Source organism: Dendronephthya gigantea, unplaced genomic scaffold, assembly GCF_004324835.1.
Source record: "Dendronephthya gigantea isolate DGI-Jeju-01 unplaced genomic scaffold, DenGig_1.0 000000F, whole genome shotgun sequence".
Lineage (NCBI taxonomy): Eukaryota > Metazoa > Cnidaria > Anthozoa > Malacalcyonacea > Nephtheidae > Dendronephthya > Dendronephthya gigantea.
Window position 1 is genome coordinate 5,940,227 of NW_021163010.1, and position 19,255 is coordinate 5,959,481.

General features: G+C 37.3%; 1 protein-coding gene across 2 annotated transcripts; it reads right to left on the reverse strand.

Annotated features, from left to right (window-relative positions):
- Positions 1-4,426: 4,426 nt before the first annotated feature.
- On the reverse strand, positions 4,427-18,693 carry LOC114545024. 2 transcript variants are annotated; one of them, XR_003690847.1, is made up of 3 exons: positions 18,410-18,693; positions 11,235-11,598; positions 9,439-10,920 (listed from the first exon to the last, which is right to left on the reverse strand). XR_003690847.1 is itself a non-coding variant. In XM_028563456.1 (2 exons), the coding sequence occupies exon 2, from the start codon at positions 9,341-9,343 to the stop codon at positions 4,820-4,822; it is 4,524 nt and encodes a 1,507-aa protein (XP_028419257.1). In that variant the 5' UTR covers positions 9,344-9,416; positions 18,410-18,693; the 3' UTR covers positions 4,427-4,819. The 2 variants fall into 2 exon arrangements, 1 of the variants encoding a protein (XP_028419257.1); XM_028563456.1 differs by lacking the exons at positions 9,439-10,920; positions 11,235-11,598 and adding an exon at positions 4,427-9,416.
- Positions 18,694-19,255: the final 562 nt, after the last annotated feature.

Here is a 19,255-nt window from a genome sequence, read left to right on the forward strand (position 1 = left end):
ACTGCGGGGGAAATTTTTATCCAGTCTACCAAAATTAAGTCGGGTAGTTTGTATTCGTGAGTCGGGTATACATTCGCTGAAATCATTCGCCAGCTCGATCCCCACAAATTTTAATTAAGGCTCTAATCAACACAACTTACTAATATAGAATCAAACGTAATATAGAAATTAGGACGAACATAAATGTAACTTATATAACATACTTTCTAACATACTTTTCAACATGCATGTAGCTACATGTCTATGATAAATGTCTATGCGTGTTATTCCTAGGCGTACTATGATTAGTATGATAAATGCATGCATGTTATTCCCACTGATGGCTACACTTCATCTGTAATTCATATTCATGTTTTTTTGAATATGAAGTTTGCAAAGATAAAAAATGCTCATCTGAGTGTTATCGTTTTTACTCATTTGATATGCCCAACACCTTTGTTTTCGTAGTCAAATCTTCTACTTCGTTTCTTCCCCATTTTTCTAGCTTGTCTCTAATGTCAACATCAAGAGCCTTCCGTTCTTCTACTATTTTCAGTGTGTAATCTTTGGGTGCTTTAGTTTGTTTCCACAGGTAATTCCAGTCGTCTGGTGTCATTTCCGAGAATTCGATACGTTCATGTCTCATAAGTTCCTTTAATCCCTCTTCTGCATTCTCAATATGTTCATTGTATTTCGGATTTTCTTGCTTTTTCCAACCAGCTTTTAGGAGATGAGTGGGCTTGATGCGTAGTGTTACATTAGGCAGGAGTTTATCCATCAATTCCTTCAAAATGTTACAGCAACTGTAATCCTTAGTTGTTCCTTGAGTATCGGTGGATTTATGGCAAGGCTGCATTGTGATGTACATAGTTAGTACACCTTTCGCCGTCTCGGGAAGTGAGCCATCATTTATTTGATTATCCACATCATGTTTGAAATACTCTTCTGCGTGAACCTTATATTGATAACAGTTTGTGTACCTTTTGAAATACGTGGATTTTCCTTCGATATTATATTTCACCAAAGCAACCGCCGTTCTCGGATTATTGGAAATACTTTTGTCACGAAACATGTGACAATTTTTGCGATCCAAACAAAACATATGTATTCCCAATTCCCTCTCTTCGGGTACGTGATAGAATGCGCCACAGAACTCGCTAACGGATGTAAGACTGCCATCGTTCTCTGCTATCGTTTTTATATGTTCGCTGTCCTTAAAAACTGAAGAATTAGTATGACATTCTTCATGGTTATACCGCCGCTTATCGTCGAGCTTATCGTCACGCGCAGCACACATAGCTCGCGCTTACTTTGTATAGATAATAAGATATATTCCTAAGACGTGCTGAGAAAATTAGCCTGTCCTTGGTTACGGCGTCTGTATATAAACAAGTTACGACGAAAGACGCCACAAGACGTCAGTTGAGACATTAAAAAAATAATATGCCACATTTTCATGCAAATTGCGACATTCGCGAGGCACGTCACTGCAATATGTCACTGTTCCTTTAGCAAATATACCCACTCACGTTTCATATTATAAGTAAACGAGGCAATATTAATTCATATAATGCGCTGTTTCAAGGTGTAAAATACGTACAAAAGATTATAAATTTTCGTTTATTTCTGACTTAAACTTTGTGGTTTAGTATTTCCTCGGAACAGAAATAGTTCCGCGGTCCGCAGAAAATTTTCCGTTCCAAAGAAATTTTTCCGGTGTGTAAAGGAAACCTTAGCAACATGCGATTAGTAAGACTCAAATTCGGAATTGCCAAAAATGTAACGAAGGTTCTCAGGCTGGATTCGACCGGCTGCGATTCCCGTGCAAATTGTCACAAATAAAGCGAAGATTGGGGCGAAAAATTTCGTTCAGTCAAAAGAAATTCCGCCTATTTTAGGTGAACCGAACTTAATATGTTTACCTGTCTTCACGAAAGTTTCATAGTCCGCCCGCTCAACTCTCTGATGTCAATACTACTGCCTTCTGCTTGCCTATCGTGCGCGAACGTAAACCTGATGGAATCGTATAAAAGATACGTGGATCATTTCACAAGCCATGCGTGTTGCCTCTTAAGAGCAGCTAGGATTAGGATTTGCAGTCGGCACGAGCTGCGCAACTGAGCATGTAATCTTCAAAAGGATATAATATTATACACTTATCTGATGATGAACCGCGGCTTTGCACGAAATGGCGAAGCCAAAAACTTTATATTAAATTCATGTCACGCAATGCACGTTATTTACTGAGTGCATGTTCAATAGTCCATGCATATAATACGATTCCAACTAAACAGAAAAAGTCTAAATAAAAAAATCTTATATTTATATTTATTATAGCTGTTTAACTATTATTGTCTTCACTCATATATGATTATAGGCATTCGGAGCAAGGGGCAGTGGCCAACCCAGAAACAATTGAATCGAGAAACGTTGGGGAAATTTTTATCCAGTCTACCAAAACTCGAGCTATTTTTGCTGAGATCAGTGATAAGTCGGGTAATTTGTATCGGTAAGTCGGGTGTATATTCGCTGAAATCATTCGCCAGCTCGATGCCCACACTGAATTTTTAAGGCTCTAATCATTACAACTTAATAGAATCACACATAATATAGAAAGTAGGACGAACATGAATGTAACTTATACAGCATACTTTCTAACATACTTTCCAACGTGCATGTAGCTACATGTCTATGATAAATGTCTATGCTTGTCATTCCTAGACGTACTATGATAAATGCATTCTTGTTATTCTCTCTGATGACTTCTAGACCTTTGCCTACACTTAATCTGTAATTTATATTCATGTTTTTTTTAAATATGAAGTCTCCAACGCTAAAAAAATGCTCATCTGAAGTGTCATCATTTCAGCCGGTACCGCGGTACCATAAATAAGTACGTACTTATTTATGCATGTTCAACTTCTTCGTTTTCGCAATCAAATCATCTTCGACACTGACCTCACATCCCCATTTTTCTAGCTTGCTTTTAATGTCAGCATCAAGAGCCTCCCGTTCTTTTACTATTTTCAGTGTAAGATCTTTGGGTGCGTTAGTTTGTTTCCACAGGTAATTCCAGTCGTCTGGTGTCATTTCCGAAAATTCGATACGTTCATGTCTCATAAGATTCTTTAAACCCTCTTCTGCATTCTTAATATGTTCATTTTGCTTCGGCTGATTGAACTTCTTTTTCCAACCCGCTTTTAAGAGATGAGTGGGCTTTATGCGTAGTGTGACATTAGGCAGGAGCGTTATCAATTCCGTCAAAAAGTCACAGCAACTGTAATCGTTAATGGTTCCTTGAGTATCGGAAGTGGATTTATGACAAGGTTGCATTGTGATGTACATAGTTAGTACACCTTTCGCCGTCTTGGGTAGTGAGCCATCTTTTATTTGATTTTCCACATCATGTTTGAAATACTCTTCTGCGTGAACCTTATATTGATAACAGTTTGTGTACCTTTTGAAATACGTGGATTTTCCTTCGATATTATATTTCACCAAAGCAACCGCCGTTTTTGGATTATTGTAAATATTATTGTCACAAAACATTATTCGACAATTTTTCTGATTCAAACAAACCATACCTCCTCCCCCCTTCTTTTCGGGTACGGCCGGTACGTGATAGAATGCGCCACAGAACTCGCCGACGGATGTAAGACTGCCATCGTTCTCTGCTATCTCTTTTATATGTTGGCTGTCTTTAAAAACTGAAAATTGAGTAGAACATTCTTCATGGTTATACCGCTCATCGTCGAGCTCATCGTCAATGAGATCGTCACGCGCAGCACACATAGCTAGCGCTTACTTTGTATAGATATAAGATATAATTAGATATACTCCTAAAACGTACTGAGAAAATTAGTCTGTCCTTGGTTATGGCGTCTGTATATAAAAAAGTTACGACGAAAGACGCCACACGACGCCAGTTGAGTCATTAAAAAAACAATATGCCTTATTTTTATAGCCTCCTCTGCAGGCATCTCTTATGTATTTATTTTAGGCATTTATGTTTGACTTGGGTTAACTGTTTTTTTTTCTCGCTCCCTGACACAGCTGAACCAAGCCAAATATAAATGCCTAATATAAATACATAAGAGATTCCTGCGGAGGAGGCTAACATTTTTAGGCAAATTGCGACATTCGCGAGGCACGTCACTACAAGATGCACTGTTCCTTTAGCAAATATACCCACTCACGTTTCATATTATAAGTAAACGTGAGGAGGCAATATTAATTCACATAATGCGCTGTTTGAAGGTGTAAAATACGTACAAAAGATTAAATTTTCGTTAATTTCTGACTTAAACTTTGTGCCTGTGGTTTAGTCTTTCCTCAGAACGGAAATAGTTCGGCAGTCCGCAGAAAATTTTCCGTTCTGAGGAAATTTTTCCGGCGTGTAAAGGAAACCTTAGCAACATGCGATTAGTAAGAACTAAATTTAGTACAGTCAAAATGGTAAAAAAGGTCGGAAAAAATTAGTAAGAAGTTGAAAATTGGGGTATTCACTCATTTCAGTGACCTTGATAACATAGTAAAAGTCCTCATGTATCCGACTGGAGCTTCTGCCGTTATGAGGTCATGACGTCATTACTTATATTTGCGCTAAATATGGATTTTTTAAAATATGTTTTGGTACGTAAAATTATTACTTTAGACTAAACAGCAATATTATGACGTCATAAGCACGATAACATACAAAATTACCTGACACAAAGTAACAACTGGAATTTTCACAGTAAAGTTGACAAGTGAATATTATTAAAACACGTTTCACAAGAATCCTAGCCAGGGGTTCCACCCAACTCTATTACACGAAAGACTGTACACTGTCCCGATATGTTTATGTTTTACTTTTCCGCTTTCGTGGATTCGCAGTTGCTGATGGAAATTCAAGTTCATCAGATTGATTGTCTATTGACAACTCTTCGTCAGGCACATGGACATCAAATGCTTCATTTTCCAATATCGGCGAATCGGAAATAACATCAATGCCTTCGCTCTTTTCATCAAAAATATGTTCTCCATCCATTTCTGATTCACATACAATTGGTGATTCAGAATTACTGCAGCCATTTCCGTTGCAATGGCCACACAGAACGGTGCAAACCAAACCTGCTTTCTTGCAGCCACATGATCGCTCACAGCCACTCTTGCAATTGCAAGAAATCAAAGTTAACAGTTTTTCAGGCGCAGGTGCTTGACGAGTGAGAACCGGTTGCAGGTTTCCATTTTTCAATTGCCAGCCCCACTGAGTTGGGGGCAACTCCACTCCTAACCACTGTTGCACTTGATGATACACTCTGAATGAATGTTCCTTTGCTGCTGCAGATGTCGGTGGCAAAGCCGCGAGTTGCATCTGGTTGTTAACAGGACAGTTAGCTACCGCTTTCATGAATCGTTTGTGTCTGTGATCATTCAGAGAAGTTGTTGACTTAGGAGCACTATACAATGCCAGAAGAAACTTTTCTCCCGCGGATGACACAGAATCAGGGGAAGATGTTGGATCGTTGAATACACTCACCACCTCGCGCCGTAATTCCTCGTTTTTCTGTAAGAGGTTGAACGCCTTCTTCTTGCCTTGTCTGTACAGGGCGGAGGTAGTGTCACAACCTGTCATGGCGTGCAGAAAGAACAACGAGCTGGATACTTCTGTCAAATGTTTCTGAACATCTCTGATAGAAAATACTTTATCTGGACATTTTCCAGCTCCTTGTTTGTACAGATAGAGTTGGTTGTCTTTCTTCGATAGCTGTATCAACAAAATAAGCAAGTCGACATCAGTTCCGACTACGACAACGTTGTTGTTGGTCGACAAATCAATTGCAGTTCGCACAATTAACGCATCTGCATCTGCTACCGCTTGTTTCACTTCTATCTCAGCATGTTCAAGATATCGCGTTAGACCTTCAATAAACCGTGCTTTATTCTTTCCATTTGTCAGAAATCTTTCTTGACGGATAGTAATAGGCATGTCATCCGTGAACAAGATCTCTGTCGACTGCGCCTTCATTGCTCGCCGATTTTGCTCAGCACACTTTGTGGACGGAGCGTCACTATAGCCATCAAATACAATAACGACCCTTTGTGTTTCATAGTGTTTTTGAACATAGGTCACATATGATGAATATATGTCACTGTATGAGCCATGTTGCGGCCATATCACTCGTCTCAATAAGTATCCACCATCCAAGACGACGGTACTACCTGCAGGATATGTCTGTTGACTATCAGCTACAGATTCTATGACATCATACATGACCGATTTCTGAGTTTTTCTCATTGATATCTCATCAAAGAGTGATAATGGTCTGGGAGCTAGTTCATATTCTAGGCAAGAGGCGAAATCTTCATCTGTTTTGATGACACAAACAATTCTGTTAAACAACTGCATGGTATTTACAGGAATGACCTCTTCACGTACTTTTACCGAGTTGTTGACACAGGACAGTGGAAGAACTTTGTCTTTTCTGTGCAGTTGGATGTCTCCAAACGTCTTTCCCAATATTTTCTGCATTGCTTCTGTTCCAACTTTAACAGCAGCATCACAATTTATTGTGTTGTCAGCCACGACACCAGTCGCTATTGACATCAATTCCTTGGTTGACATCATGGGACTGTGAACCATAAGCCACTGAAGAAGGGTATCAACATCTTTCTGATCTCGCAATTGACGAGACATTCTAAGTTCTACATGTTGCTCGCTTGTGGTGAAGGTAACATCACAAAATGCTTCAAAGTGTTGAGTAATTTCACTACAACCTGGCATACCCAACACCCAACGACTAACAACGCTCTCTGTCATCCCACGACCTCTTGTCAGACCTCCTGACGTCTTCATAGCCCGCATTAGTACCTGTTCTATGGTCATGTCTGTCCATACTCCTGCCCACATTTTGTCCGTTCGCCTCACTGTGAAGTAACCTTTAGAGGTAAAGGCTTCGAATTCATTTGGCAACATCTTCTCTTCTAATGTTGACATCTGTTGGATATATAAGTGAGCACATTTTGCATATGCGAGATGAGCCGATGCATGGAAATACGGAAGCATTTTCCGGATTGTTACAAGGTGAAGTTTCCAATCACCACATCTTTCAGCACGTATGAAATCACGCATTAGCATTACCTGATTTATATATTGCACCCACAATGCAGCTGTTCGACTTTCATTACTGGCAGAAAGCTGAACTGCCTCAATCTTTTCTATGACACGATTAAGTGCCGGACTTTTAGAAGCATCTACATGAGAAGTACTATTGTCCATTACCGACTCGTGAAGACAAACAATCTGTTCGATGGTCAAATCATCGATTTCCGCATTGCGCAAGATGACGATTATCAACGCAAGCTGTGTCAAAAAATGTGCTCGTAATGCTCGAGCATAAGCATGTCCATTCAGCATCTTCTCAACTGAGTCGACTGCATATATAAGACTCCACAACTCTTTCAGGCCGCTCCCACCCATTATGTAACCAACAGCTCCCATGAATGACATCAGCAGATGGAAACCACCAAGTCTAACAATGACAGAAGAGAGTTCACTGCCACTAGAGGAAGCAGCCACCATATCCACCGCTTTTACGTACAAGGGCTGATCAAACGTAACAAAACATGTTTGCTGCCCATATTTCTCGCACTCATTTGCTGCAAATTTAAGAACCGTGTAAATGGCGTCCAAGCTGCTGGGTGGCAAGTTGACAAATGGTAATGTTATAACCTTAGATGTCTGGTAATTAATAATGCCTTTGGTTACCAACTCCATATATCCACTCCAACTTGGATTTTTGGGTGGCGAAAGCCATGAACCACTCATCCATAAAAAGTCAAGGAAACTGTGAACTGGATTGGCTGATTGAAGTTGTCGGATTTTGGCTGGGTTTTCCACCACAATGTTATGAATACCTTTGGTGTTGGATGCACTATATCTTTGTAGTTTCACATTATTCACTGCTGCTATTTTTTCTGCTGGCGGACATGTCTTTACACGCTCTATATCAGATTGTGACTTAACTCCTGAAGCTGGTGTAACACACATAACCCCACCCATGGAATGGAATGTTCCATATCCATCTATGGTCCGTATATTAAAGTCTGCGTTGTCGAATACGAATTGCTTGAATGATTCCTCACTGACGTTTTGCTGCTTGCCAAGCATTGCCGAGGCTTCATACCGCCTTGCTTCACTGTATGATGCGCAGACACCAATACTGGATAGTAAGTCTATCAAATGCCGAGATGCTAAATGTCTATGTATGTACACGGAAAGTCCAACATGTATCATGGAGAGGAAAGACCTGGGTCTAGTAGCTGAGATTATGGAATGATTAATAACTGTACACTTTCGTGTCTTTCCAGCAGTATTTCCTTTCTTGGTTTTGTTAACCACAGTATGTGTGAAGGTTCTCAATGTTTCTGGGACAATGGACGTATCATCGAATGCTGCTTCAGATGTTGGATACACAGAAGTGTCGAAAGCTTTTAAGCAAATATCTTCTCGTATAATTGCAGCTGCAGCCTTTACGACACGCAAACGTTCTTCTTCTTGGCTTTGTGATCGTTGTTCATACCAAGAGTTGTTGAGAATCTTGAATCCAGTGTCTTTAAAACAAACAACTGGTGTTTTTCCTCGTCTGCTCGCAATAATAACGTCATCCCCAAAGTGTTCTTCGAGTTTTTTCTTCAATGTCTTCTCAGAACATAGGTCTTTAGATTGTGGAAGATACTCTGCAAGTTTATGAAGTAACTCATCAACCGAGTATTGACATTCATCATTTTCACTCAAGTATGAGAACAGCTTTTCGTATGCCTCTGCCAAATCGTTGTCTTGTGGACGACCTGGCTTACGTTTTGATGGCAATTTTAAGAAATTTGCATAACAATTTCCATGGTACCTGGCTTCAGCAGCCACCAAGTCTATTGCGGATTCAACACGCGAGAGTACGATTTGTCCCCATTCGTCATCACGTTCACTTGCTGCATTAGCAATCGTGGTTTTACATGTTATTGTTCGTATTTCGTGTATACTTTTCCGTCTGGCTAAAGGCTTTTTTGTTTCAATTGAAATATCACAGTCATCGCCACAAAACAAGCAGTGCTGTTTGAAGTTAAATTGCGTCATTGAAGATCTAAGGGTTTTTTGTTTTTTGGGAGAAGGTTGAAGCACGGCCTTAATACTGGATTGACGTGTGTAGTTTTTACGACATATTATGTGCACATCGATTGATGAAAGGCCGTCCAATCTTTCTGCGATTCCATCCCCGCGTTGTTCACTGCTTTTTCGAATGGTCTCCATTCCTCTTGTCACAGTAACACTTTCCTCTGCTAACAATTCTTCATCGCATAGAATGCAAATGCTCTGCTGGTTCATACTGACAATGTTTATTTTTTAGTCTCTGATTATTTTTGAATCTTCGCATCAAGTGAATAACACAAAAAACGTCCTGTTCATGATATATAAATAAGAAATTGAGAAAACTAACATGAAGCTAAATACTGTAGTACATATTTGCAAAATTATGTAGTTAATGATACTATAGAAATAGTAGACCTGAAATGTGTACTCCTATCTAATTCTCAGAAAAGTTTGTCGGTTTTAGTAGTATAGAAATTTGGGGGGGGGGGGAACCACTTACCACTTGCCCTTTGCCAGAACATGGCCTTGAAGAAAAGTAAATTCCAGCCGTAAGTTACAGTCGTAACCAAATCGCGAGGTCTTTGGTCAGTTCCCACGATTGGGAGGGAATTTGTTTGTTTTACGCCCTGTTCTGGCAAGGGCAAGTAGTCCGGTACCCTCCCATTTCTATACTACCGGTTTTGCAAAGGCAATTTGACTTGCTCATGGCCAGAAATCAAGGACATTACAAATGCTAGATATGCGCAGAAATATATAAGTCTTGTTTACGGGTAAATACATAATCAATGCGCAAAAAAAAAAAAACAAAACAGAAACAGCACTGTGGCAACATTGTCATTCATGAGTGAATATTTTACCTTCGCAATCGTCGATATAAAACTTTTATTGCTTTGGGATTAAATGTGTCACATCGAACTACGCATGCATTTGGTGCAATGTGCATAAAGATTGAAGATTAAAGGTAGGATGAGTAAGGATTTGAGTAAGGAATATTTGTAATACAAAATTAAAACGAAGAGAAAAAACTAGTTTAGTAGTGAATCATTTAAACTTATAAACATAACTGGTTTTCTTTTAATGTAAACCGTTTCATAAACAAAGACAAAGTTATTTACCATTATTTATAACATGACTGAAACAGTGACATTTACAGTTCCTTCGTATTTAGGCTACCTTTACACTGCACCGTTTTCGTAGCGTTTTTGTATTGTTCTTAATCCTCAAGGGGGCACAAGACAATAGTCTAATTCTCTTAAACAATACGAAAACGCTACGAAAACGGTGCAGTGTAATAGACTTAGTGTCATTAATGTTAAAGTTATTGCTACTTAGTAATATTTTTAGAACACAACATGCATAAGAGTTAAGTGCGTTAAATAAGCTTTTAATATTCAATAGAAAGAGTAAATGATTTTTTACGTATTGAAATGCTTAACTTTTCTGGGCGATATCTTGGGCACGGTAAAAACTTTCCATCAAAAGAAGTATGTGTTTGTGGACCCCAAGACAAGAATGAGCGTAGCTTTATAGGAAAATCTATCTTTAATCCGTCTCCAATGTTGTCCACAATTTTATCCCAATTGTTTGGAAAATTACGGAAATGATTAAAATCATTTCTTTCAAGTAGAAGTGAATTTCTGTCATTGCCTGGTTTCCCCTTTCCATTGAAAAGATAATTAAACACATCACGCCGAAATGAGATGACAGTTGGTACAGTGCTTCTCGATTTCAGCTGTTTTTGTATTCCACAAAGTAAGAAATCTCTCCCTTCCTCAATAGCTTCAAGTGAAGGTTGTGGATTATTATAAGCTCTATTAAAAGAAACGTTTATCGTTTATTGAACTATGCTAACTATAGTCATGCAGATTCTGCTAGAAATATATTTAGGGGGTTGAGGACTTTTTCAAAGGGATTAGTTACACAGACCACAATTTGTTTTGATTTCCAGAGAGATAAATCCTGAAAACAGACGTCCTCGACAGGGTCAAAGGTATGATTTTTTAATACAATAGCCCAATTAATAAAGCAGCCTCAAATTAAGAACAGATCTATCCGTTTCAATCTCGATGATGAATTAAAAACTACAGTTTATCCACTTTATAGGAGAAAAGAGAAAAATAGATACCTGATTGCAGCTGCATTAAGATTCCCCTCAGGCTCCCACGTGTTTGCTAAAGAACTATACCCTTTCCATTTTACATAATATTCTACCTAAACATGACAAGTCATTAATAAACGATAATAAACAGCCCGAAAAAGTTTCCAATCTAAGTTTTTTAAGTAAAACAAGAGACAGTGAAATACAATAAATAGACTGTCGTTGTCAATGTCATTGACATTGTAATATAAATATTTTGAGCGCTCATGAAAACATATTATGCACACCTTTCTACGATGATATCTGCGAAAAATAACTCTTTCCACTTCAAAACGTTTCTTCGAACTTCTCAGCATATTGCTCCTTCGATTGTTTACCATTTTACGAAAGTCTGAGTATGGGTAAAAAACTGTTTAATGAATGGCGATGTAATCGAAAAGTCTTAAAAATCAAAAGTGCTATATCTGCGCCCGCGAGGCAACACGTTGTAACTGTGCAGAAACTGTCCTTGATTTCTGGCAATGGCTTAATATATTTTATTTCACACTTAATTTGTGTTTTAATGAATAAACGTTAAAAATCAATGCAATAATTTGGTGACTATAATAATATTGTTAGCAAGATAAGCCCGCGATACTTTCTACATTAATCATGTTTACAACATGGGGAGGCTCCACTGTTTTTTGAAAATGCCAACAGGTCATTCAGTCAAATCACAGTTTAATGATATACAGTTATGGAACTCGCGGCGGAACCCTTTGATGTTGCTGTCCCCCTGCCTACGCCATTCCACGCGCCACGCAAATTGCTCTGGCAAGTGTATTTTGACTCTAAAGTAAGGGAAAAAGGTGTTCGAAAGACGAAAAATGTTAATATTTTAAAGCTGGCTCTATCGATCTCCATTTTTGCGCCTAAATTTTAAAAACAAACGGTAAGTGATTCTTTTTTTGTAAAAAATATATGCGTTAGGTTAAAGAGATACAAGCGCGATTGATTTTCTTTATCACGCTGAATGCATGCCACATGGTCGCCGATAAAATTAAGCAGTTATTTTTTCCATCAAATAAATTATATAAGTTGAACCATCCAGAAAACATATGAGCTGATTTAAAAACAAGCATGATTGATGTGTTATTTCTACAAATGAAAAATGCACGAAAATACTTCTTTAGTCATAAATTTATTTAGCCATAAAACTGGCAATGTAATAAAGTAATACTCATGAATATATGAGCATGCAAGTCAAATTTGTAATCCAATCGAAAATCCAATGGCCTCTCTATCGAAAAGATGGAAAGCTATCTTCCAATAAGAATTATATACATGCTGAAGTTATAAATGCTGAACTTTAAAATATTTTCTGTTTTTCTTCTTTGATGAACTTAGCTCCCTGTTGCCAAACTTCAAAGCATAGTGCAGCCTCATTTTCACATACAACTGAACTAAATATATTTCAGGGAAGTTTGGGCACTGTCCGTGTTTGGATAGCTCGGGCATTTGAGAACAGATATATCTTGCAATCTTTGGTCTTTCAATACAACTGTTAAATTCGTTGACAAATACTTTCTCCATTGATGAGACATACCTGACAAATGCATCTTGTGGAATTGTCAACCCTTGAGATGATGTTAAGCCCTCATATGTCTTGAAGTAGCAGAGCAGTTGACTGCAGTCATCAAATCTCTTCGTTTTGAAGCTCGATTCACATGTTGAACAACTATGTTTATTAAGGCATTTCTTTAGCAAATACCCAGAAACATATGTAACTGCATTTTTACAAATCAAGTTTTGTTCTATTTCATCTGTTTTATAGTCAGTGTTGATGGATTCAAATTCAGTGTATTTCTCTGGACTAGTCTGGTCATTGCTGGTTGTGGCTGGTTGTGGTATGTTAGCTGGCTTCTCAGGATGTTTCCATTAGATATCACCAAGGTCATCGGCACAGTTGCCAGTTACTAGTGGTGTGAGGTAATTATCCACAAAAAGCTTTCGAAAGGCTCTGATAAATTGGAATGGAGTTGGATTGTCAGAGTTTCCTCCTTGCTGCCTGATTAACCCAAAAAAGTTTTCAAGGGCATCTTGATTAAGCCGTCTTGTAAGGAGGAATTCAAATGAATAATCTGTACTGAGATGTTGCCATAATAGACATAGAGCATTTAAAGTCATTGTGAGACCTTTCAAGCATCTCAAACTGTTTGTGACATCTTCTTGACTTTCTTTATCTATAACCTTGATTGATGCAACAAATTTTAGCATATCAGCAATAAATTTGTGGTGAGGTGAATCTTTTGAGACTGGTTTCTTGTACATCTTTGGACTATTAAGTGTGGAACTGTTTAAACAGTCAAAAATGTTATCAAAATTTGATACTAACTCAGCAGTGCCCACAGCAGATTGGGGAAGAGCACCAAATGAAATGTACATGTTTATTGTTGAGGCCACTGTATGACTCAGGACTTGAGTTGCAAGCTTGACTTTCATTTTCTGAAAACCATTTGGATGGAGATGTTTCTCTGTCAGTTTGGGACAGCATCGAATTGTCTGTTCTTTGTCACGCTCATATATACCTTGGATATGATCCCAATTTGCAATCTTTTCTCCAAAATGAAAGTTGTATTTCATTAGATTATTTCGTACAGCCTTTATTATGTGTGGTGGGTCGAAGAGGTAAAAGATTTTCTTGCCGTTGTGAACAAACCATGGCTTCTCTGGTGTGATACTCATTTCTCGTAATAACTTTTGAAAGTTGGAACCCAAGTCGGAGATGATTGTTTCAACATGTAGACCCAGTGATGTTAAGTCGTCAATGATCTTCAGTAAGATGGATTTGATTTTTCCACTTGGACATGCTTCATTTACGAGAACATAGCCAATGGGTTGTTTCCAATTTTCTTTGATGCCTCTTGCCATGAAAACAAGGGCTGCTGTGGCAACCTTGCTTGATCTATCACCTTCACCAAAATCTTCTAGGCCCGTCACTTCATCTTTAGATTGGTCATACTGGAGGTTAGCTTTTAGGGAAATTTCATCCATTGTTAAGCTGCATATTTTGTCAGTCTCATTCATCGATTTCACTTTTTTACCAATCATCTCTTTAGCAATTTCAGGCAATCCTGAACAAGTTGGAAAGCTAGATACCCATTTCGTAAGACTGCTCCGGGAAGGTAAATTGAAAAATTTGGCAACCATTCTATAGGCTTTCCCACTAAGATGGAAAAGAGAAAGGGCGAAAGACTTCATCTCTTTTGAGTACCTCTGTCCTTTGTTCTTTTTCTTTTCAAGGTCGATTTGGAGGGCAATAAATTTCACCATTCTATCTGGTAGCACGGTTTTCAGTGCATCAAGTGCTGTTCTCTATCTGTCTTTGATTTTTTCTTCTTCATATTCATTGCCTGCCGAAGTCTTTGTAGCTGTTTTTCTGTCTTGATATTGTTAATTTGCACTGCCTTAATTTATTATTTAGCTTTCTTTGCTCTTGTGTGTGATGAGTACCTGTTAATAATGTTTAATTAACAAAGGTCATTTATTAACACTCTATTTTATTTCTGTATGTGTTATGCCATAGGGTTAACCCCTTATGAGAATATTGAGCTATATTTATGAGTCATGGAAAACTAACTTTTCCTGTTCTAATTTTTTTATAGATATGTAATGATGGAATAATATTTCGATTTAGACCTTTGGCTCTGGTATCATCATGATTTTCTTGGTCAGCAGCATGGTTGAAAAAACCTATTTAAGTAGATTGGAAATAGGCAGTATTATAAGTATGAAAGTCAAGTAATGTAGTAAAAGGACTTTAAATGACATAGTATCTCAGTTTGGCATCAGTTGTGTTTAGTATGTCTTTACCTCTAGTTTCCATCTCAGGTGGTGTGACTTGTTCATTGTGATTAGTAAAGGTTGTTGCTGGAACTGGTGTATTGTTCAAGTCTAAACATGTCAATATTGTTGAAAATGAAGTTAAAATTATTCTAATATATTTGAGAACTCGAATTACATTGAAACTATAGTTGCAATGATATGAACCTAGATATGGTATAGACTATATGCTCCTACCTTCTTGTGCAGAACTTTGTTTGTACGTTTTTCTTCTCTTTTCTAAATTAAGTTTCATTGAAAAATAATTAGGTTTATGCGTTATATACATATTACTTATAAGTTTAATGTTTATTCAAATATACTACTTACTAGTGGCAACCGTCGCCTCGTCCCTTTGTAATAGTATCCGTTTTACACCAATTCTTGCAGGTGGATTTGGTATGTTAAACAATGTTGGAACGGCTGTATTTTTTAGAGTTTTTTTGGAGGACGTGGCGAACATTTCCTTTTCGAAATGCGCGCTGCAGACTCTTATGTTTCGATACAAATATTCGGCGTCTTTTTTTATCAAGTCATTTCGTCTGCAATTAATTGCCCATTTTTTCGACCTAATTTGCAAAAATTTACATTATTATATCAGTTTTTTCCATCCCGAAAACCCTTTGCGAAAAACAATTTATCACTTCGCGATTTATTTGGTTGTCTCACCTTGCTCGGTCCTTTGGAAAGCGGAAAAAAGCGACATCCGGATTTTTTATTTTGTTGTTGTTACATTGCAATGCCGAGCACCAAGTCGTCCCACTTTTTCGCTTTTTGGTATATTTCGTGCTAGTTTCCATGATATCGGCAAAAGCAATTATGTTTTACATTTGTACAGATCCAATTTTTTTGCAAAAAGTAGTTCTCCGTGTCTCTTTGTATTAAATTTAGTGAAATTTTGTCGAAAGGTCCGACCGCCAGAAAAAAGGTACGGAAAAGACACTGTTTTTGTACACGCAATGCCCAATACGACATAATTTTAATACTATGACACAAAATATGACACAGAGACTATGAGATTATACACATTTATGTAATATTTAATATCTATGTAAGATGTCGGTTTGTACTCATATTTTTCTGCGATTACAGCTAGAATTTGGCATGGGTATATTTAAGTAATTGAGAGATTTTTTAAAATAATATTTGGGGAAACTAAGAGAATTATTATTGAGGTATAGATCATCAGATATTTCTTACAAATTTATCATGACTACGATTCTAGCTTTAATCACTGAAGCTTTGACAGTGTATAAAAGCACCTTGATGTGTGAAGGCCTAAAATTGCTACATTGCACAATTTGGAAATAAACCATTTTGTATTAGATTGAATAAATTTCATGAATACAATTATTTACGTAATATTTTTATATAACCGTATTCTTAATCAATTACATCTTGAGGCAAATCAGGCTTTGATCAGTGAAACATATAAATTAGGCTTTGACCCATGGAAGATTAACATGGGCTAAAGTGTATGTTTACTTCACTTCCCTTCTTTAAATAAAGTTTTATTGTTATTTTTAAACATGCCAGTATAAGCATTTTGTGCTCTGAAACTAACATGACATCAGCTGAATGTGTCCAACCTTCTCTTTTACAATTCAATATTAATGTTGTAAAATGTGCATTACATGGATAGACTCAAGAACAAAGCTTTTTGTTGAGATTTAGACTAATTAAGCCTAAGTAATTTGAGCTGTCAAGGCATAAAAAGGGTAATACCGGTAGAAAAGCTTATCCATATATATGAATAACATAAATTTCTTATTCTAATATGCATGCTGTATAATAGAACCATTGTCTGCCAAATTAAGGATCAACCTGTCTCAGTGAGCTAATAAAAATACATATAAGGCTGGATTAGAATTATCAATGAACTACGTATATGTTGTAAAAATTCTTTTAGCCACCTAACTCGCTATCTAGAACAGTAGAACTTATAATCTGGATTAGAAATATCAATAAATATCAATATTTCAGTTTTATATAATTATATTAGCCATCTATTAAAACTCGCTATCTCAGTAGAACAGTAGAACTCCGGCAATATGTCCAATCTGCCCAAGAGACAAGAGTTCTTCTCAACTCTGGAATATTTACCATCTACAAAGAAAATATTTTTTCTTCACTGCATATTGGCAAAAAATAGACCTACATTTATTACATGAAATACCAAACCTTCAATTTTTACCTGGCAGTTCTTCTGGCAAGCTTCGTGTGAAAATCGCACTCCTCGTAGTTGTATATTTCCCGTTTTTTTCCGTTTTAATTCGTATTATCGCAGTGATTTTTAATCCAAAAGGAGCAATGTCGGATGGATAAATAAAATTTGTCAAAAAAACGAAGAGCAAAAGATCCATGGCTTTAAAATTGCATTTTTTCTGCTAAAAAATCGAATTTTCCTTATTAAAAAGTGCAAAAACACTTGCCAGAGCCTAGCGCGTGCGCATTAAAAACAGGGGGACAAGATTTGCCGCGAGTTCCACCTCTGTGTAGTACTCTGTGGTCAAATAGACCTTTTCGTAATTACGTCAAAATTACACGGAAGCGAGGCTGAGAGGCCAAGCGATATTGCTTTTATTTAGAAGCCTCGCTTCAATGTAGTTGTGACGTAATTACCGAAAAGGTCTATTCTATATGGCGAATTTATAAACATTCCATACTAGTAATCTAATATTTCTTTGGATGACACATTACAAGGGCTTCAAATAGCAAGCAAGGTAGTACAAATTTTTATAGCGCAACAGACCCTTGCCTTGTTTGCATTTATTAAATTCCGATCATATATGACCAAAGAATATGTGCGCCATTGTGCTATTGTATGCTACAATGCATATATAATAACTAAGCTTTCTTGGGAGCTTGGAAAATTTGCCTTTTAAAAATACCAAATCATAAACAACGCAAGGGATCTGTAGAGTGTAGAAACGTATGACTATACTCTATAGCTATAAACTTAAATCCAGTTGCCAAATGCATATATTACCAGCCTGGAAAGTAAAGTGTGTACACCGGACTTGTCCGGTGTACAAACACAAATTTTGGCGTACATATGGCGTACATTTGTTTACCTTTAGAAGTAATTATTCAGAGTTTGCAAAATTGGACCAAATATATTTATACTAAAGTCTAAAAAATAAATGTATTTGGAACTTTTGCACATATACATTTCCAAAATTGGCGTACATTTACATGTGCCTGGCTGAATCGATATCCGGTTAAAAAGTAAACTTTGCAGACTGGCATATATTATACAGCTTTTGTTGCATACCGAAGGTAGAGTTTAACATATAGTGTAAATTCTGAAGAAAATAAAGGTTTTTTGCACATATACTTACATTTTTTTAACTGAGATATTTTCAATTCGCAGCGTCTGCAGACAATTGTTATTGTCAGTGCTTCCACTTTTGAACTGCCAAATCCAACCAAATCCAACAAAATGTATTCAATCTGCCAAAATTTCCGTTCAAAGGTAGTGTATGGTTCTGGCGTTAATACAACAAAAGCTCAAGCGGGATACATGAGGACTTTTAGTATGTTGTTGAGAACGGTTAAAGGATTGCATACTGCAAATTTCAACTTTTTACTATTTTTTTCCGACCTTAACAAAAAAATCTCCTAAAATTACTGGACTAATTGGGAATTGTCAAAAATGTGACGAAGGTTCTCAGGCTGGATTCGACCTCCTGCGATTCCCGTGCAAAGTCTAATCTAAAGCATCCTACATTATAGCTGTCTGACTATTATTGTCTATACACTCACTGGCGTTCGGGGCGAGGGGCAGAGTTGCTGAAAAAGAGTTCATCCGGGCAGCGGCCACCCCATAATCGAGATTTTTACCAAAAGTCGAGCTACTTTTTTAAATCAGTGCATGATAAGTCGGGCAATTTTTATTCGTGACTCGGGTACATTCGTTGAAATCATTCGCTAATTCGCCAACTGACTTGTTTGTCTCTAATCCAGAGTTGCAAAAAGCTGCGCGGTTATTATCCGTGAGAAAGGTTTACTTTTAATGGGGTTTGTAAGGAAGGTTCAAGGTGGTCTTACACAAAATTTTGGTAAAAAATCGTAAATTTTGCCCAATTTGAAAAATACTGAAAATATCATCTTTATTCTTTCCCCCATCCTATTCCGAGTTTTTTTCCTTCATAGCGCGCATGAAAAGGGAAAAAAACGCATTTTTA